The sequence below is a fragment of the Myripristis murdjan genome, chromosome 10 (genome assembly GCF_902150065.1).
Source record: "Myripristis murdjan chromosome 10, fMyrMur1.1, whole genome shotgun sequence".
Classification (NCBI taxonomy): Eukaryota; Metazoa; Chordata; class Actinopteri; order Holocentriformes; family Holocentridae; genus Myripristis; species Myripristis murdjan.
In genome coordinates, this window is record NC_043989.1 from 6,271,494 (window position 1) to 6,292,659 (window position 21,166).

Genomic DNA, 21,166 nt, shown 5'->3' on the forward strand with positions numbered 1-21,166 from the left:
AAGTTCATGAACTGTTTGAGAAAATGAAGCTTAACCGGTCGATCCAGAAACAAGCTGGTTGAGAAACATTCGAGTTTTGTGTTACAGCGTACTTACTGACTGTTTAATACGCAGGAAAATCAAGATAGATGCAAGATTGATGTGCAAAAGGCATGAAAAGGGACTTCTTCAACCTCTTGCACTGTTAGCTGAATTACTCTGAGTTAGTACGTGATGCATAAAACGTTATCCTCCTACACAGTGACACTCAGGCCCTTTGCGACTCGTAACTGAACACCAGAAGCAATTTGTTGGAGTGATTTGACCCTGTGTGACAGGCCACATGGGATGGTGTCCACTGGTGGAAGTACAGATGGGAGAAATGCACCATTTTCATCTGTTGCAGTGTTGACATCCCGAGACCTGAGGGAGTTACGGTTCATCCTAAGCAATTGATTAGTGTGCTTGCACCAGCACTTAGGCCCTTAGCGGTTAATGCCCATTTGACCAAATGTAGAGGCAGTGTGACATTTGTATTCACACATTTCTAAACCATTGAGAAAGCTCCAGAGAGTTAGGACGAGAAGCCAGCTGGTTGTGTGATTACACTCATATGGAAATCCTCTATGTTCTTTGAGAGTAAATCATTACATTTACTGCTGATTTTTGCATTTGACATCAGTCAACATGCACAAACATGTTACTGACTGTGCCAAATGGCATCATTAGTCGCTGATGTTCATTTTGCCAAATGGCCTCAATAGTAGACAATGTCCAGTTTACCAGATGACAATATAGTTGGCCGTATTCACTATAGATAGCTATATCAGGTTTGTGAGATATACAGTGTAATTGAAAAGTGTTTGAAACAAGTGGGACAAGCTTATTTATATAGCACAGTTTATACACATTAGCATTTTAAAGTTCTTTACTCATGAACATATCAAAATAAGAAGGAAATTAAACATATGTGCATTAAAAACAGCTAAAATGACATAAAAATAAACTCTGAGTTGGTTTTCTATTGAAAAATACAGTGATGACCTGTTGAAAAATATGGAAACCCCCCCTCCATTACAATGCAGGGGTTCTTCATCTCCGCAGTGGTCATTATTTTTCCACAGAACACCACCTTGTCATGACTTTTCCCTTACATAGGACAGGGGGTCACGGAAAAATGCGATTAGCAATGCAAAATCCAGGGCGAGGATGTGAAGAAAGCCTTGGAGATTCACCACACCAACACATCTGCAGGAGGTACTCAATCAATAGCCTCTACTAACCACCCACTATGCCAAAATGTGCCTCTGCAGTGCACAGTACAAATAATACACACATTTGATACATTACATATGCAGTACTGCCCCACTTGTCTTAGGAGCTTTGCAGTACAAGCATGGTGACAACTATTTTGGCATTTTTTTGGAGTATTTTGTCCTTGGTGCAAGACAGAAATCGTACACCCCACATTTTCCTCTACACTCATTAAACTTCACAGCGCGCTATTGATAGGAACTCACGGCCCTACATGGCTTCGCCTGCACACTGACACCTCTGGACTTTGGAGATTTGCAGCTGAGCGCAGAAAGACATCCATTAGTGTGTTCCCTTTTCCCGTGAGATCTGGAAACCAGGCAGGCGGGCAGTTCAGCAGCGAGATGCTGTTCGTCTCCTCAAAGCTGCACTTCATCTCATCCGTGTGCATAACTGTACGTAGACACACACACACACACACACACACACACACACAGTTGCACAACCGCCATGTGAGCTGGTAGCACAAAACATGGAATACCTATGAGCTGCGTAGCTGCTGTGTACCTCAGTGGGTGGAACAATGCTTTAACACCACCAGGGTTAGGGGTTCAATTCCCACCGGGGCCACCGTGATAAAAATATATGCACTTATGGTGCTTTAAAACACTTTGGAAAAATGTGCGCCAAGTGGCAAATGAGCATATAGAGGACAGCGCTGCACACACACTGACAAAGACACACATAAACACACATGCAGGACTGTACATACATGAACACACATGCACATGCAAGCAGACAGCCAGGTATACACACACAGACACACACACAAGAACACACACTGCAAACACTAAGTGACACTGAAAGTGATGTATCACTCTCTCCAAATGGATATGAGATGTATGATTTATGAGTCTTCTGCGCTTCCCTCTGCCTCTCATGTCCCGATGACCCTCGCCTCTGTGATGTAAAAAGCACATTTTCTGCTTGACGGAGTCAGATTTTTGCTGGCCCCGGACTCCAAATGACCGTAATAAATCTGTGACAGGGTTCATAGGGCTGTTGATCAATACCAATTGCTGAACAAATACTTGGCCAAGTGCTGAGAGTTCTGGCCTCCAAAACGCACATTTGCCCGTGCTTTACATGCTCGGGCAGCAGGAATATTGATCCGTAAAACTACAAAAGGATGCACTTTGAAAAATTTCACACAACACTTACGTGTTGTCTTTTCCTGGTTTTAAAGGCTGCATTACATGAAAATGAGGCTTGAAAATGAGTGTTCTGGATGCTCTGTAATTTTTCTCTACCTGCTTGGTCGTCATATCCACATTACCGTTTACCAAAAATATCCTGCATGTGAATGAGGACAGCACCTGTAGTCATCCCTACAGCATCATCACAATATCATTATGAGGGTATTCAGTTAAAGACACTGTGATATTTGATTTTGTCCATAATATACAGCTCAACCAAGTAGGTAATATCACAGCATGTCGTCAAGGAAGCAGTTCAGTGTTTGATGAGATTCCCATCGATGACTGAAGACAAAAACTGTGGTATCCTGTCATGTATTTTTATATTGAGTCATTTTTGTGGCTTTGGGTGCTTGAAACTTGTTAAACCTCCATCGTATTCCATCGAAAAACACACAGGTGTCAATTAAAGTGAGCACTCTTTTCCTCATTCCTGAAAAGTTTTTGGAGATAAGCTGACAGCGAGGAGGATCCATATCTCTTGAACTAGGCGTATAATGAAACTGAAGATTGGTGAGTGATATTTTCAATTAGTTTCGGAGGGGCCCTTAATTAAATGGCACGCCCCACCGTGCATGTCGCATATATTCATAAAGCTCTAAAAATATGAGCTGCTTGACTCTGAGTCGTAACAAGTTTGAGTCTTGAATCACTAAAGTGGTAATCTGTGAGCTCCTCTTTTTTTTTTCTTTTTTTTACTTTCTCTCTTTGTTGCACAGTGCCATTTCGAGATCACCTGTCAGTCAAACAGTGTGGGCGGGACTGTGACGTCTTTCTGTGTAGATTTTCCACTGATGGAGTTTGAGTTTCTGTAGGTGGCGCTCTTTCCTTTGTCTGTTTGTCTGGCTTCAGCACGGAGCCTGATCCCTCACATCTGTTTTTACATAATCAGAGGCTGCTGGGGTTCAGACTGAGAATTAAAAACTCTAAATCATTCCAGTAAGAATGGTGTGAGGAGAAAACCAACACCTGTTGCCCAGAAAAAGGCACTGTTCACTGTCAGGAGAAGCCCCGCCCCCTGTCGACAAGCGGTGGTCAAACAGCCAGATTGGATTTAAATGTTTGATATAACCCAGCTTCTAAAAGGGGCTGGAGTTTATTTGACAAAAAATGTACCGAGACCCAGCCAATAAAAGAGAGTCTGGGTTTAATTGGGAATCAGCTTCTAATTGAAGTTTTACACTAGTTCAGCCTAAAAGTCAGTAGCGCAAATGCAAGCAGCAGTGGTTTAAGTGCATAAATACATAAATAAATAAAACTTTAAAAAATTTTTAATCACCTTAGTTTAATTTTTTCATATCATATCATAGGCCTATATCATGATCACCGTGAGCGGTTTCAGCTGTTTTTGAAAATGCTGCAGATTAGCCGTCTAAATAAATAAATAAAAAGAATCACACTTCAGATGTGTGAACTTTTAACTACTCACGATGCATTTCATCATCCTGTTTCTTGTATGAATCTCAGACAGACACACACGCACACGCACACACACACACACACACACACACACACACACACATTGAGGCATATATTCACAGCATACACTCAGCCTCCTACTCATTACCACCCTCTCGGTTTCACTACATCAAGGTTGCTTAAATTAACATAAACTGTACGTGCAAATAAACGAAACCTAAAACCCCCAAACCATCGCCTGATAACTCCTGATACTGATAGTGGGTGGCGATGTGTTTTTAATCTGTGCACATCTCCTCCCTGTCCTTACTTGCAGCTTTCTCATATAAACAGGCTGCCACAACGACGATTGCACAAATCCTTTTTTTTTTCTGGGATTTTTTGTCTTATGTCACTTTAGTCATCCCAAAGGGGAAAAAAAAAAAAAACAGAGGTGCAAAAAACTGCACTCATAAAAAAAAAACCTGCTCCTGCCCCGACTAATGAAAATAAGGTGCAGCTGCTAATGGCAAGTACAGTGCACTACCTCTTTTTTAGGAGAATAAGGACAGAAAAGGGGTCATATATTGCTCAAATTCAAGTTAGGGTGTGAGTTACTAATTTTGGATCGCTGACTGAGCTTTATACACCCTAATTAAGATGAGACAGGCAGAGGCAGTCCAAGATTAGCACCTCCAAGAGACCCAATATGAACTTGATGCACTCGCTGCAGACAGCACACAAAGACAAGCTGGATTAATGTGTCTCTGTGGTGAAGGATGGGTTTATCCAGACTCTTGGCGACAGGAGAATTGATCCTTGGCAAGGAGAGCTACAGGCGTTTCCACACCACGGGCTTAATCACTCTTAACTTATTTAACCTTTACTTATTCAGGAAATGTTGACTGAGCGTGCGAGAGGTGCTTCCCATTCACACAGCTGCCCCACTGGGCCAAGTGCAGGTTAAATGCCTTGCTCAAGGGCATGTTGGCAGAGGTTTAAAGAGCTAAGAGTGTTTGTAATTGAGCCGTGTGCACATTTTTTGCACCTCAGCTGCATGAGCTAACACTACAGAGTTTATATTGAAATTATAAGCGAACAAGCTTATACATATTTAAGTTCTGTTTTGGTGCAAACAGGTCTCCATAACAGCACCATGCAAATATTCAGCTGTTGTTTCAGCTTTCAGACCAAACCTCCAAGGCCGGCTCCTGTGCACCCCACAGCCTCTTTATAATTGGAGCGCTCTTTGATCCGATCAGAGTTTCTTCTCCTCAAAGTCTTTACAACGGGAGAACTCTTTTCTCGGAGGATCTTCTAATCTTTGTGGAATGGTAATTTTGGGAAGTTGGTGGGGCAAAGCAGTGTTTCCCATACATGAAATGAAACAAAAAATGTAGAGTCTTCTCCAAACTTGCATAACAGTGTTTCAAAACAGTAACGGGATACTTTTCAGAAGAGATTTGAAATGGAAATCTTAGTTTGCAGTGGTCCCTTGCACAGGCTACACTGCATTTCTCCTCATTTTAGCTCTGAATGAAAAGCCTGGAGTTAAGGTTGTTCGTATGTCTTAGCGGAGGAGTTGTAGCCGTGTGTGTGAATGAAATCATCATAGTTCACAGTCATCACTTCAGCTGTGTGTGGATGAAAGGGCCTTTCTATCTTTTTATTTTTATAGCAAAGTCTATCAGGTTAATTCCCAGGGTTAATAGCTGTCAATGGCTACGTGTCCTCTTGAAGTGTCTCTTAGTCATACACTGAGGATCAGATTGTCCCCACACAGACAATTGCTCTAGCTCATCTAAGTGTGAACTGTATCTTATGGAAGATTTTCTTTGATTTGAATCATAACCCATGTCAAGGTAAGATACTTAGCCTGCCTGCTGAATGTCACGGTCAGGAAAGGATGAAAAGACGTCATTGTGATGCTTATATTTTAATTTACATCACAACCATAGTTGCCTCTTTGCCATTAAAGTTTGTCTTCAAGTGCTCAGGGAGAATGCATTAAAATTTGAAAATGTCACAACACCGTGTTCATGAAAATGCAAAGCAAGGCAGGAGATGGCACAGCTATCTGTTTGTGATGGGATGGACACAATGCCAACGAAACCGGTCAGATGAGGCATTGTTGACATAAACAGTGTATCGGTGGCTAACTGCAGGTATCGAGCATTAGAAAGGCTTCAACAAGTGGTTTCATAAATCTGTTTTGAGACTATGGGGGTCTGTGCGATAAAACAGTAACTTTAGTCCAGCTGTAAATCCCTCCCGACTCAACAAGGTTTGAATGAAGCAGCTCTGGAAAAGCTATCGCTGAGGTGCCTTGCTAAAGGGCGCTGGGACTGGTGGTTGTGGAAACTGGGGCGTGCGTTAGTCATTCACCCAAACTGTGCAAATTGTAATGGGCGGTCTGAGGTTTCAACTGGCAATTTTATAGGGACAAGCTGGCTTCTCTAACCTTTCGCCCACCGCTGATTATATGAAAACACTGCAGCTGGGAGCAGGCGGGGTGGCATTCAGCAATGGAGGCGCAAATCGGGGGCCTGTATAATGGCTTTTAAAATGTCACAGTTTGGTGACATTCTTTGACTCACAGGCGCAGGAGTCGGATAAGAGGTTAATATTTCCTGAGAGAAACCTGGGTTATCTGGAAGCAGTGAAAGCATAAATTTGTGGGGTTTCTAAATATTGCAGTGCAAGTCATGTCATGATAGTTGTCTTTATACGGAGCATCAAACCAGGGAAAACGCAGAGCAGGCTCAGTGAAGACGTCAAGCCAGAGAAAAGGTTCAGTGTAAATAAAAGCAGGAATGAATACCGTGATAGACCGTCTCATGCTGCAATAAATGTTACATCAGCTGTGTGTTAGGTGGCGTTGAAACTGAACTCCGTGGGAAACACTTCCAGCAGACAAACATAAAATCAGTGAAAATAACTTGAATCTGGCAGACATAAATGGCCCAATTTTGAAATGATATTACACTATAATCATCCACAGAGACCCAGTTTCCAGTGGATCCACCTCATGCAGGATAAAGGTGACCATATCGGGTAAAAGGTGGATAAAGAAGCTTGTGGAAATTGATCATGATTAGTTTTGCTACTGCATTTTTAGCAGGGACGTTCCTAAAAATCTATAATTTGCGAATGAAATGTGTGCACTGTAATCGCTGAAATCAGATTAAATATATTATCGGTGTCCAGATGAGGTCATCTTCTCTCTCTTCTGATGCTGCTGGCTGCTGCACTTCGTCACAAACCCGCGTGCATTTGCAATTTAGTCGAGTTGTAATTGTCGATCTTGTATCTCACATAGTTGTTCGTGTGATGAAATTGCTTTCTGATCAAATGGGCACCATATTGGGTGTGCGAGACAGAAAGAGCAAGCTGTGTTATTGTGTGCATGAGTTCGCTTATGAGGACACACGGTGATAACTTTGATTTTCAATAATACGCACAGCAACCAATTGCCTTTAAGACTTGCGGCAGTTACTTAGTGCAAGGTCTATTTGTATCACTCATTTGTAGTCTGCGCTTAATTTCCGTGTGTCACTTTGCAGTATTTCATTTTGCTGCACGTGAGGATCATTGACTTTCAGACGTACAGCCCGTACCTCTCCAAAGTCTATTTTCAGAATGCCTCGCTGAAAGTCAAATCATAATTGAAGCCGGCTCATAAATAAGTGCAGAGTGCGTTGAATTTAGGCCCTTGGTGTGCTGGCTTTATATTTTGTAAAGACTAATTATCCGAGGAAATGATGGCTGATCCTCCTCGGCAGCTCAGACAGGACAATGAGAAGAGTGTCAGGGCAGGAAAATAACAAGACACGGACTTGTGTGAGGAAGAAAGAGCACATAAAAAGAGATTCAGTGAGATTAAAGGTGATGTGTACAGTAGTGCATGATTTTCTGTGTACATTTGTGTGTGCATTTATTTGTCTGAATCTGTGTGTTCGCATATGTACGGTACGCATGCATGGAGATTTGCTGGTGTGTGTGTGTGTATGTATATATAAATGTGTGCCTGCATTTGAATCTGCATGCTGGCTTCCATGCTCATGTGTACATGACTCACCACAGTGGCCGTCCAAGGACACGCTGCGACTCACAGCACTCCCTCACTCTGGGAAACATTCCAGCTATTGAACGTTCAAAAGCGCCGTCCGCTTTGTTCGCCCAGTTTCCACAAATTGATTGGAATTTGTTCTCGTTTGACCCTCTGTGGCCCCTGTTACACAGCTAATCATTGGCTGTGGAGAGACTGGAAGCCCCTGCCCAGGGGAAAAGGTCACATTACTCACATCTATTAGCGATGCCTTCTCCCACCACAAATGATGAAGCCTGTTACTGCTGCGCTGATGGACACAGGGCCCGGCTGAAGGGTCCAGGTACAGCATGAGACGCCTGAGTTAAGAGGCTGAACTTCAAAGCACAGCTTGAGGAGAGAATGCCTGATTATTTTCTCCAATTTTACTTGTTTTACAGGGATGGAGAAGGAATAGGGGATACTGTTTGCATATGAACAGAGTTAGACTCCTTGCAGCAAAATAAAATCCAGGGTTTATTCATTATTATCAGAGATGGGGGCTTAAGCAAGCCAAGGTAATCCCTTATTTCTTGGAGACCATTGCCTAAATCAAGCCCACCTCTCTTTTAATAATTAGCCATGGATTATTATCTATTATCAATCAGTACAATTATGGCTATTGTGTGAAAAGTTGATGCTGCAGTTCTGCATAGCTCAGTGGGTAAAGTATGGTAATAACACTACCAGGGTTGAGGGTGAATCATCTCATGATGCCATAAAGCCCCGTTTGCATGGAATAAACATTACCTGGGGACATCAGATGATTTTTAATAATCATAGAAGATTATTGGTGATCAACAGTAAAAAAAAAAAAATTCCAGCACATATTACCTCCCACATTTTGATGAAGATACTGGAGCTCTGGGACAACTAATCATGAACAAAGTCTCGCATCAATTATAGCCACAGTTTGTTTCTAATGTGCAATGTCTTTTCTTTCTTTGTCTTCTTACAGACATGTGATAATTGTTTCCCTGCTGTCATTGAGAAAAAAAAAAAGAAGAGAGTTTTGAATCTAGTTAAACATATTTTCAATGCAAACATGAAGTGCTGCTTTGATAAATGAGTAAGTGGCAAATTGTAAGCCCTTGACCTTACACAGCCACTGGTGATTTCAGCAAATATCATTATTTTGTGCAAATGACTCTCAGTTAACACAGAGGCTGAGGGGAAAATACATTAATTACGTGAGGTTGGCACAAAGTGCTTGTCCCATGTAAATAGGGATTAAGGCGTGCGGGATAAAAGCATCCACCAAACAGTATGTTAAGCTTTGCAAAACCACGCAGTGAGAGGGGCTGACCAGGTGGAGCTTGGCACATTAAAAATTAACAATAAACTGGATTGTGTAGAAGTATGAAAGAGACTAAACATTTGAGGAGGCATGCTGACAGATATTTTTAAAACTTTAATTTATCCAGGTAGCGGTTTTCCAGAGGGGGTTACCTTGACTTGCTCGAAGGCATTTTCCTTCCCAAAGGGATTCAAATCAACACGAGCCCACGTATCTGAATTTAGTTACAGATTTTAAAGGACTTGGTTTTTAATCCAGGTTGAATCTATTTTGCATATGGCCTCTCAAGAGCTTCGGTTTATCTCCACATATTAGCCAGTTCAGGAATTCAAAGCAATACTCTGGTAGAGATTAGCTTCATTTTCATGCAAGCTGTGTTTTTACTTTCTGAATAACACAATACCGGGGCATCAGAAAATCATGAAATTTTCAGGCGTGTACCCTGACAAGGAAAGTCAGGGGATTTGATCAATTCTCTGGAGAAAATCAAGGAATTTTACTGATTAGTCACCACAAGAAAGTAGTGAACAACATTTTTCACACATTTGTTGCATTAAATGGTGAATTTCAGTCCAACCATTTTGGAAACCAGGCTGTAAAACATTTTTATCACAAAAGTAAATAAAGCAGAAAGGACTAAAACGTGGAGGTCATGGAAAAAAAAAAAAAATCTGACTTATGCACAGAAACTCCACGGAAATGCAGACATATTGTTTGCGTTACCTTTATAAAGCCGTGCGTACACACAGATCTGTTTAATAAATGTCAGTCTTTGTGTAATTTTTGCCTAATGCATGCTCTCACAATTAGCCATAAATGAGGGTTGACACACCACTAATTACATCATTTCCATATAAATACCTGTTGCTGTTCATCATAATGACTATTAATTGATCACACATGTACCACTAAATAAATCTAATCATCAATCCATCTGGGTAATGTGTGACACAGTGCAACAGACATATTCTCACTCATAAATAAAATAATAATTAAAAAATAGATAAAGAGGCTTGTATAAAATCATACATGTACAATGAAATTGGATATGAAGGACATTTAGTATATCGAAATAATAAAGTTACAACAGTAAAGTTGCATAAATTCTCACTTTTATGTTATTTTCTACCAGCCGGCAGCCAAAACTCTGTGTAGAAAACAGCATATGCATGTTTCTGTGCGTACGCAGCGTTTATACATCTTTTACACCATGGACACCCTGGAATATGGTTTTAACTCTTAATGTGTTATGTAAGCAAGGATGTTGAAGGACAAAAGTACACACACACACACACACACACACACACACACACCTTGACCTTTGTCTCAACAGACACGTTGTGTGATTGGATCCACAAAATCTATACATCTTAAATGCGGCCCGTGCGCTATATACAACTCATCAATTTCTCTTCAGCTGTCAGATGGCCTGCACGCCGGCTCCTCCACAGCGATACAAAAAGCTGATGAGGTGCGTAGAGATCGTAGAAAATGATTGATTTATGATTCTGAATACAATAAATAATAAATACTAATTAGAAAAACATTTTTCGCATCGCCACATTGGAGCGCTTCGCCTTCACCTTTGAATGAAGCCGGACGTGCTCACCTGTGTGCGGGGTCATGGACAAACAGAGCAAAAAGATAATGTGTGATAAGAATCTTGGATCTTGGCAAAGACGGGATGCATGAAAAATGATTTTGCTGAACCATCACCATGACGCCCTCTACAACTGGTGTAAGTCACCTTGGGTGTCATTTTTGCTTATTTATTTATGTATTAATATGTATGACGTCTGAGACTTTGATGCTGAAAGCTTGAGGTGTTTTTGGCTTGTTGGTGGCGCTGTGGTGAGTGAGTCAGATTCAAGTTGTGGATGGTAGACATCAATGCTCCCCTTACATACAAAAATATGTAAGGGGAGCATAAATGAAAAAAAGTGCAACCATCACCGCCCACATACCTTTATGCGTCCCTTCTGTTGGCATGGATGTGCAGCAAGATTCCACTAGAGGGCAGCTCCGAGTCAAAAGTTTCTGACGACAACAAATTGCAAAGAGGAAAAAGCATTATAGAGTCTGTGAGGTCATTAAACACATCACGACATGAGGACAGAGAACTCTTTTCTCTCATTTTATCATTTTTTAAAATTTCTTCTTCGAGTCTTGCTCGTAGACCGGTCTCTCTTGAACTGTCAGCTACATTGCTCCATGCGATTTCCGCTCACACCGCTCCGTTTTGTCCGTATCTGGAGGCTTCCTGAAAATGTGCACAAACACGAATGAAAGGAATGCAGAGTATGGACAGAAGGCTCTGTGTCCGTATTTGATGTTGAGTATAAATGCGCCTTAAGAATGCATCATTCCCCAAAGGCTCATCAAATTTGACCCAGCTGTGTCTGAGATATTGAGCGTGAAAACTTTTTACCCTGCTGGCCTGTTGGTGGCGCTGTGGCATGGTTCGAGGTGAATCTGTGTCCGTCGGCAAAAGGAAGCTCTGTCGTTCTCGTGGCTTCAGAGACCTCGATGCTGATTTATAAATGGCAAGTTTTCGCTTAAAAGTGTGGCGACCGACTTTAATTTAACTGTGTTTTTTTTTTTTTTATTTGTTTTTATGTTTTCTTAAATTTCATGTAAAGCCTTATGAAGAGCCGTGTGTTGAAAGGTGCTGTACAAATCAACTTTCCTTGCCAGGTAGTTTGCATGAGCAGTGATACAGCCCAGCCCACTCTGTTTGATTGACAGGTGACCTCTGGGATGTGCAGTGCTGGAGAAAAAAAAAAAAAAACACAGTAATGAGCATTAAGCACCAAAGATAATGGACTTTGTGGCACACACACACACACACACACACAGGCGAGAGGTTGCGCAGAGGCTCACCGTAAATCACAGTGTATTTTGTGAATGAACAAAGATGTTAAGCGTGAAGCCTGAAGAGAGGCCTGAAGCGACAGGCGTTCGGTTAATACACAGGTTGAATATGATGCATCAGCTCGTTAATACCGGCCCAGTAAAGCATGACACATCAGCCATAATAACAAGCTCTTTTATACACACACACACACACACACACACACACACACACACACACACACACACACATACACACATGCACATCTGCAGTGTTTATAGTCTCATCTAAACCATATATCTGAAACTTGTCAGGTGCTGAGAGAATAAACTGCAAGCAAGAAGCAATTTTTCACTGCAAGACAAACGAAAGGAAAGGAAAGGAAAGGAAAGGATGAAAGAAAGGAAAGGAATGGAAAACACAGAATAACAGGAGGACAGGAGAGTCCGGCATTTGAGACGTAAATGCAGTGTGTGTGTGAGTGTTTGTGTCGGTTCACACTCTCCAGCCCAGAGGTCGCGTTAACCGAATATTTTCCGTCATTGACGGGTTTTTTTAAACGGTGACGGAAAAATCTGAAGGCCATCTGTCATTTTGACAGATTGCAATTCACACCCCTGACCACTTGGCGGCAATGACAGGGCTGATAGCAGTCCGGCGCCGTGCCAGATCTCCGGCATACCGGTGTGAGTGCGGAAAAAAAAAGAGGGTTCGGCCAGCTTTATCTAACAGACATTTCTCTGGATCCAATAGAAGCACAGCTTTCGTTCTCAGCCACATTAACAATAGGCCTACTAGCCAATCAGAAGTAGGGCTGGGGCGGGACTTGGGTGTTGACAATCAGGCGCTCCATGTGGTGTCGAAAGTGAGCCTCGTTAGCCTTCCGTGACGCACATAGACATATACCGGTATGTCTATGTGACGCACTGCAACCCACAGGATGGACCGCAGGTTCATGAAGCCCGGGGAAGACAGCAAAGACGTCTCTTACACCGATGATGTCGGCGCCGACAGGATTCAGCATGCCTACTTTACATATCGATATCTCCTAGACCGTTTATGACATACAGGAACTTTAAAAAAAAAAATGTCGGGAACTGGAGAAACGGAGCTTTGTGCCTATATACCGTGCCATTACGGTAACTCCGTAGGACTACTGACACTTTGACCGTCCAGTAACAGAAGAATCCCCGGTGTGTCACTTGTTTGTAATAAGAGCTTCTCATACCGTAACTCCTGAACCCATGGTGCGATCAAAGAAAAATCCGACAGTTTCTGAGAGCAGAGAACCGGAGCTTTCCGATGGTGTGCAAAAGCACTCAGTCATTGCACAATTCTGACAATTCTACAACCATAAAAAGCAAAATAAATCAAGGCGGTTTTAGTTTAATTGCAGGCTTAATAAGAATAAATGGCGATGAGCTTGGATAGAGCAGAATGGGCAATGTAGCAATAGATAGTTACAAGATAGTTAATATTTCAGATAATGTATATATGTTATATGATGAAATTTGCCGCATACAAAATGTCACGGCAGTTGAGTGTCAGAAGTTTCTTTAAATGGATACGGTTTGGATTTTCTGTTCAGCTAACTTTGGACTGAATATTAATTAAAAATGAATGAAAAAGAAATGCTATTGGATATGTCCTTCTTATCATTTAAAAAATTAAAGTGACTGGTAAAAATAGATTATGACAGGATTTTTATGACACTGTCAGTCAAAATGACAGACAACAAAAAAGTCTGGCGCGACCTCTGCTCCAGCCGTGTAAATGACAATCAACATGATTTATATTAGAGTGACTTTAATCAACTTTCAACTTTCAGTTTTATTTGTTATAAAGTTAAAAGTTGAAAGTTTATTTTATTTTTATAGTTATTTCTGACACTCTGACACTGAAAAAGCGTAGATAGAATGTGTTTCAGTTCTTCTGCAGTCAAGTGTAGAAGTGAAGCAGTGAAATTTGCATCGCAGCGAAGAGAGGTAACCTGCGGCTCGTAGTGAAAAATAAATCTCCCAAATATAATGTGACTTTATAGCGTTTCATTCCAAAATCACTTTTTGCTGTCACTTTTTAAATGTTTTTGAATACCAACTGGTTTTAAAAATTGCTCATTGTCTTTTGTAAATATCACTTTTAAATATCTCTTTGTAATGTTAATCAACATCGCTTTGCTTTATAACGTCACTCAGTGTCACTTTTGTACATTCTTTTTAAAAATCACTTTGAAATGTCACGTTCAAATGTAACTTTTTAGCATTTTTTCATACCAGTATCATATTTTCTTCCCTCATAAATCTCATCATGTAGGCTATATTGCCCTGAGTGCATGGTGTCTGAGTTGAGAATGGCATTATGCAGCCTCTCTCTCTCTCTCTCTCTCTCTCTCTCTCTCTCTCTCTCCCTCTCTCTCACTAATTAAAAACAAAGTTAATTGTTTTGCAGAGCGAATTAACTTAACTTATCTTATGTTGGATAGATAATTAGCTCATTTAGTTTTATCATCTCATTGAAACAGAGTTCACATATTGGAGCTTCTTCAGTTAAGCTACAAAGTGATATAGAAACAAATGAGATATGATTAAACACACTATTGATCGCTAACAAGAAATTAGCAGTAAAGGCAGAAGTATATTGATTAATAGGGCAATAAATACATTAAAAACAATAAAATGAAATAAAAAATGAATTAGTGCAGCTGCATGATGAAGTTTTTTTCCCCTCCTCAGTGCATTTTGACCTTTTCTGTGTGAATCAAATCTAAACCGACATGATTCTCAAAGGCAGCCTGTGAATATTGAACGCAACATGAGGGCTTATATTATTTGGACTGTCAGATTCACTGCAGCTACAGAGACACGATCGCACTCAGCGACGACGGTTTCTCCCCTAAACCCGTCCTCGGCATCAGGAGTCAAATGAGATTAAACTTTAAATGATTTCCCTGAAGGGAAACCGGGCGGCTGCAGCAGCAAGGAAAACCGTACGGGTAAATAATAAAATTAACAGCACGCCGTGAAGGCAGCACAAGTAATTACAATGAAAATCAAATTGAATTGCATCGGTTTAAATTTGTTTTTATGTCAATCGCTCAGTTCAATTTCGTCGTGAGGATGCCTGCTTTTAATTTGTTGCTCAGCTTATTGTGCACCGCAAACTACAGGGTTTTACTGTATATTATAGGATTCAAGCATTCAAGGATTCAAGGAACTTTATTGTCATACCAGCTCACATTTACATGTTAGTGGTACGAAATTAGCACTCAGGTCCCGGTATAAGCCTAAATAAATAAATAAAGCAAGGTAAAAAAAGAAGTGTAAATATAGAATATAAGTATATATAGAATATAGAATGTAAGTATAAACAGTATATATAAACAATATGCGTGAATATAAACAGCATGTATAACTATAAACAGTATATATAAATAAATATAAACAGTGTATGTAAATATAAATCGTATATATATATATGTATATATATATATATATATATATATATAATATAAATAAACAGCCTATGTATATAAGTAGTATGTGTATAATAAATACAAAATATATATATAAACAATAAATATAAACATATAAAGAAAAATATAAACAGCCTATATAAATATATAAATATAAACAATTGTTGTAATTGTTGTACTTGTGCTGTTTTTATTTGTGCTGCTTGTACCTGTCTGCAACGCTGCCCGCCTTCTGGTGCAGACTTCAAATGAAGTGAGTAAGAATGCAGTTTGGCTGTATGACGGTGTAATATTTAGGAAGTAGGGTTGGTATAACCTGTCAAAGCATGCTTGTCTTAGGTTGATGCCGGTGTCAAAGGGCACTGAAAAACAAAACCATTCCTTTGCAAAATAAGTTTCCATGCGGTATATTTCACTCTTCTCTATCTGCTTCTTCCTGGAGCATTTTGCACCAACATTCAACAATCATACAGGGCGAAATCCATCTCAGAGGAGGACAGAGACCCATTTCTGCACCACAGGAGCAGCAGATAGACGAAGAAAGCGGTGCGGCGTCACGGAATGGTGAATGGTGACCAAAAGCCGTGACCGAGATCAAAGACACACCCCGGTGTTCACAAACGAGGCCCTTGACAAGCTTGTTATATTTATATTTATATTCCCACGGGCCCACGTCCGATTGACTGCAACAAGTTGTCAGAAGGATTTCCGGGCTGTGGGAAAAGAGGCTCCACTGAACAGCTAAATCACACAGTGTTTCTCGGAAAGAACACAACAAACCTGTAATATCTCACAATGTATGGGTATGTGAGGGTGGATTTTTTTCCTTTAAAACATAAGGCGCCAGTGTTTGCATGCATGAGTAGTGCTGAAGAAGGTTCACTGGAATATTGCAAGTCATTCGGCAAATCGCTACCTGAAGAGGAAGTACATTTTCAGGTTTTGGCAAAGAGGGAACACTCAAACTCAAAAGTAAATTACAACACTTGGTCACAAACCAACTCCTGCAATGAACTGAATATTGCAGTTTGATGAGAAATAGCAGTGTAAGAGTATTTTTTTTTTTTTTTTTTCTTCTTTAGTCCTCCGAGGTGTGCAGCAGATGCAGAAATGCTATCACACACAGCAGGTGGGGTTTTTTTACAGGCTAAAAGTGGAGGAACAAACAACAAAACCCTCTTCATTATTCAGCGCGGCCTCTCATGCTGCAAACATTATGCTTGGCTGAAAGTACGCCGGCTACTCAGCCTCCTGCGGCTGTGTTTATGTGGCGGGAGCAGGAGACAGAGGTGTGCTGGAAACACATACAGAAGTACAGCATACACACATATATTATGTCACGCATGGGCTGGTTATCCCGTATGTGGGGAATAGGAGACGTAGTGGCAACAAATATGGGTAAGTGCATGCACATATAGGCCACACACACACACACACACACACACACACACAGTGGGGGTGAGGACCTCGTGAACCCTGTCGCTGCATGGCGTCTTGTCTTAGACTAACAGGAGGTTCATGCATCACCTCTAAGGCTAATAAGGGAGCTGTATGGGGCGATAACTGGAGCCAACACACACACACACACACACACACTCTTACTGCCGTTACTTTGGCAGACGCTCACGCTCGGTAATGCTAAGAAAACACTTTCGGAGCGGGTGTGCTATCAGAATAAACTCAGACGCTGTAACAAACGAACACAGTCGAATATATTAAGCCATATTTCATCGCTCGGTGTTTGGCTGCGGGATGTTACGGCGGCAGGAACAGGACGTTTTGTGTTTTGTTTTGGACCGAGCTGTCCAGCTGTACGGTCTGTAAAAATACTCGGTGTACTCTCTGTTTCCTGTTATCGATTCTTAAAGGAATAGTCCGACATTTTGGCCGACGTACTCGTTTGGAGACTTCCCCAGACTGTTCAACACCGTTTTCACCTCTGCACGTCCTTTGGTTAGGCTCCTTTGATTTTGTTGTAGCTTAGCATAAAGACTTGAAGTCTATGGGAATCATTAGCCTAGCTCTGTCAAAGTGAAAAACTTCCTATTCCTCAACATGTGTCCTTCTCCTTGTTTTCCCTCCTTTCGTCTGACTTCCCTCGTCTCTCTTTTCTTCAACTGTTTTCCATCCCTCGTCCTTCTCATCTGACAGAGAGGTATTTGACCTCGTCAGGCTGTCCCGTTTCCCAACACTTCTGTTCAGTGTGTGTGTGTGTGGCTTTAGTCTGTTTGGTTCCATTGGTCCTGAAGCAATGCCACACACACTGTCCCCACTATTTATGTGCGTATATGTGCCCATTTGTCTTTATCAGAGCTGTTATTTCTGTGTTTCAGTGTATCTATGTGTGTATGTCTGTATTTATAAGTGTGTGCGCGTTTGAGCGAGTGTGTGTGCATTTCTGTGCAGTCATATGTGTGAGAAAGACGCTGACTGTGTCAGAGTCAGGAAGGAAGCGATAGTGTCTGAGTCTATGTGCATATTTTTATTTCTAAGTCCGTATTTATTTCTCCATTCCTGTGTGTATGTCTGCATTTCTGTGTATGTTTTGGCCCGTCTGTGAGTAAGTGTGTGCGTGCATGTGTGTGTGTGTGTGTGCAATGTGTCTGGACTGCATTGTCTTGCGGATATAAACAAAATCAAACAGACAAAACGCTAACAGGAAGCTCTGTGCGATGCTGTCAGCTCCACTCAGCCACAAGCACAGAACCAAGCAGCTGCAGCTAACGCTTCACACATGCTGACGGGACGCCTTGCCACCCGAGCGTCGCTCTCCAAATTGTGATATCCTGATTTCTTTAAAATAATGGAATGGCAAAATTCGATAAAGTTTGCTCAGTGGAGGCAGCAGTGGGTAAGAGTTGTAAAAGTCTGAACTGCAAACAGCTCCAGGTAGCAAGCTCCTCACCTCTGCTGTCATGTCACAAAACAGAAAGCTGCACACTGGCTGTCTTTTTAGCTAAGAAACAATATTAAGACACCAGATATCCAACCTTTAAGTTATTATATTGTTGCAAGACAGTTGGGTGGGAACATGATAATGATGAACAATTTTATGCAGCGTTGGACTTAAAGTTGAATCTACACCTGCATCTTTTAACTAATCAAATTATTATTATTATAATTATTATTATTTCTATTTTTGCCTTGAGCGAGCTGGATGGTCAGCGTTGCCTCCCTGCACAGACGCATGGCTCAATCTGTCTTTAACTTACTTGCCTCACGTATGATTTATTTATTTATTAAGCAGGATATAAAATAAGGTTGCACATACATAAATTCAGTGAACGGGTGAATAAATGATATGCCTAATAAATAAGGCATGTTGAGACCACAAACTTAAGGCATAAAACGCCGCGTGCGACATCAGCATTTTCACGGAAAATATGCAAACATGCCACCGACACGCAATGGATTTTAGGATATTTAGGACCAAAAGTGGTACAACAGTTGGGCCATTGAAAATTTTAGATTTTTTTTTTTTTTTTGGCATTTCTGCTTTGTTTGATAGTGACAGCAGAGACCACTGCGGTAAAGACTCAGTGCCGTTTCAAGCGATCTCTGAAATAAGTTTAGATTTTTTCTGTAAGTTTTAATTTGTCTCGGGGCGCCCCAGCAGCTCACCTGGTCCCGGCCTGGAATCGGAGCCCAGGTCCTCTGCTGCACGTCATCCCTCCTCTCTCTCTCTCCCTCCCTGTCTCTCTCTACTGTCACTATCAAATAAAGCAGAAAGACCAAAAAAACATTTTAATTGTCTTGTGTGTGAAGACGGGACCATACCCAGCACCAGAATGTAATTTGATGACACACTCTTCTCTATCTGCAGCTTGATTTTGTGATTTTGGCTGATAAGGCAGCTGGATTTTTACATAAAAAAATATTTCCTGCAGCTGGTCTGTGTTTAAGTTGCCTTTATTTTAAGTTTTCCTCCCAGAAGTTAGTATTTTTTTTCTCTTCTTCATCTTCTTCTCTTTCGGAGTTTTGTGTATATTTAGTGAGCACAACTCTGTTTTTCTTGCAGTTTTCAACAGGAGATCAAGAAATGACTCTCTGGTTTGTGTCTCAGTATGTTTCCTCATCTGCGATGGCTTCGTTCAGCGTCAGTCCCCCGACCCAAGTCGCTATTTTGTGAAAATTTCGCTCCGTTTTTCCGCATCTCGGTGCCTGCTGCCCACGGTCGTCTAATCTCTGGACTTTCTTAGGAGCTTATTACGTCCGCACCGCCGGTCCGGATCCATATCAACAGCAGACAGATTGGGGTCGAGCTCATTAGATGTCAGATTTGGTCAAAGTTTCAGACTGTTAACTGCTGACCCGCTGACAGTGTTTTGATGTGGACGTGATTTATGTGTGTGTGTGTGTGAGAGAGAGAGAGAGAGAGAGAGAGAGAGAGAGAGAGAGAGAGAGAGAGAGAGAGACAGAGCATGCGAGAAAGAGGAAAGGAGTGTGTGTGTGTGTAAAACAAAGAGCAAATGTAAGGAAGACAGAGAGAGAGAGTTTGATGGGGTGTGTTAATATGGATACTGTGTGTGTGCATGCATGTGTGTGTGTGTGTGTGTGTGAGACTGAGAGAGAGAGAGAGAGAGAGAGAGAGAGCGCAGCCCTGATGATGAGAAAACCACGATTAATGTTGATGCTTTCAGTTTTTTTCTCCAAATTAACACACAGACATCTCCAGTTAGCTAGACAAACATGCACACATACACACACACACACACACACACACACACACACACACACGCAATCAGTCTTGTCTTGCTCTGTCCAATGAGTCTCCTGTGTGTGAACTAACCTTGTTTTTCCCTCTCTGTGTCTCTCTCTACCTGTACCTCTCTCTCTCTCTCTCTCTCTCTCTCTCTGTGTGTTCATCCTTTTTGTCCTTCATCCTTTCCCACTCGTCTTTCTGACTCTCTCTTCCTCTCTTCCATCCTCCATCCATTTCTCATTTGTCGACTTTCCATTTCACCCTTTTTCTTCCTCATTTTCCTCCGTCTCTCGGATTCTTTCTCTGTCTCTCTCACGGTCCTCTTTCCATGATTTCAAACTCTGTCTTCTTCCTTTCTCATACTTTCCCTTCTTCACGCTCCTTTTCATCCTCACCTTTCATCTCTCACTCCTCCTTTGACTCCTCTTCCTTCCTGTTTCGTGGCCTCCTCCTCCTCCTCCCCCACCCGCCCGTCCTTCCTCCTCCTGTCTCTCCAGTGGCTGCTCCTCTGCCTCCAAGCTGCTGCTCTGGTTCTGCAACACCAGGCCAGTGCCTGTCTAGCTGCTGTGTGTGTAGGGCGTCTCAAGGCTCTGTCAAGTGAGTCTGCTGCTTCGCACACACACACACACACACACACACACACACACACACACTGCCAGCCACCTTGTCTTAACACTGTATACACACCAGGCGTGGGTTAAATGTCACAGCTGTCAGAAGGACAGAGGTGCCTGTCAAATAATGTTAAATCTGCATAAAGATTCCCAGTTGGTAGGAAGACAGCAGCCACAGCATTTATGATTTAACGCCTGATGCTCGTTTTTATGAAGAAGCTGATGCCCTTTGACATCATTTGCCCTGTTCACACGG

General features: G+C 41.6%; 1 protein-coding gene across 1 annotated transcript in view; it reads left to right on the plus strand.

Annotated features, from left to right (window-relative positions):
- htr4 (5-hydroxytryptamine receptor 4) overlaps nt 1-20,885 on the plus strand; it is a 172,193-nt gene extending 151,308 nt beyond the window's left edge. Inside the window, exon 7 of the mRNA XM_030062068.1 lies at nt 20,794-20,885. Within this exon, the coding sequence (XP_029917928.1) occupies nt 20,794-20,857 (64 nt within the window). The 3' untranslated portion in view covers nt 20,858-20,885. The remainder of the gene's footprint in view (nt 1-20,793) is intronic.
- Nucleotides 20,886-21,166: the final 281 nt, after the last annotated feature.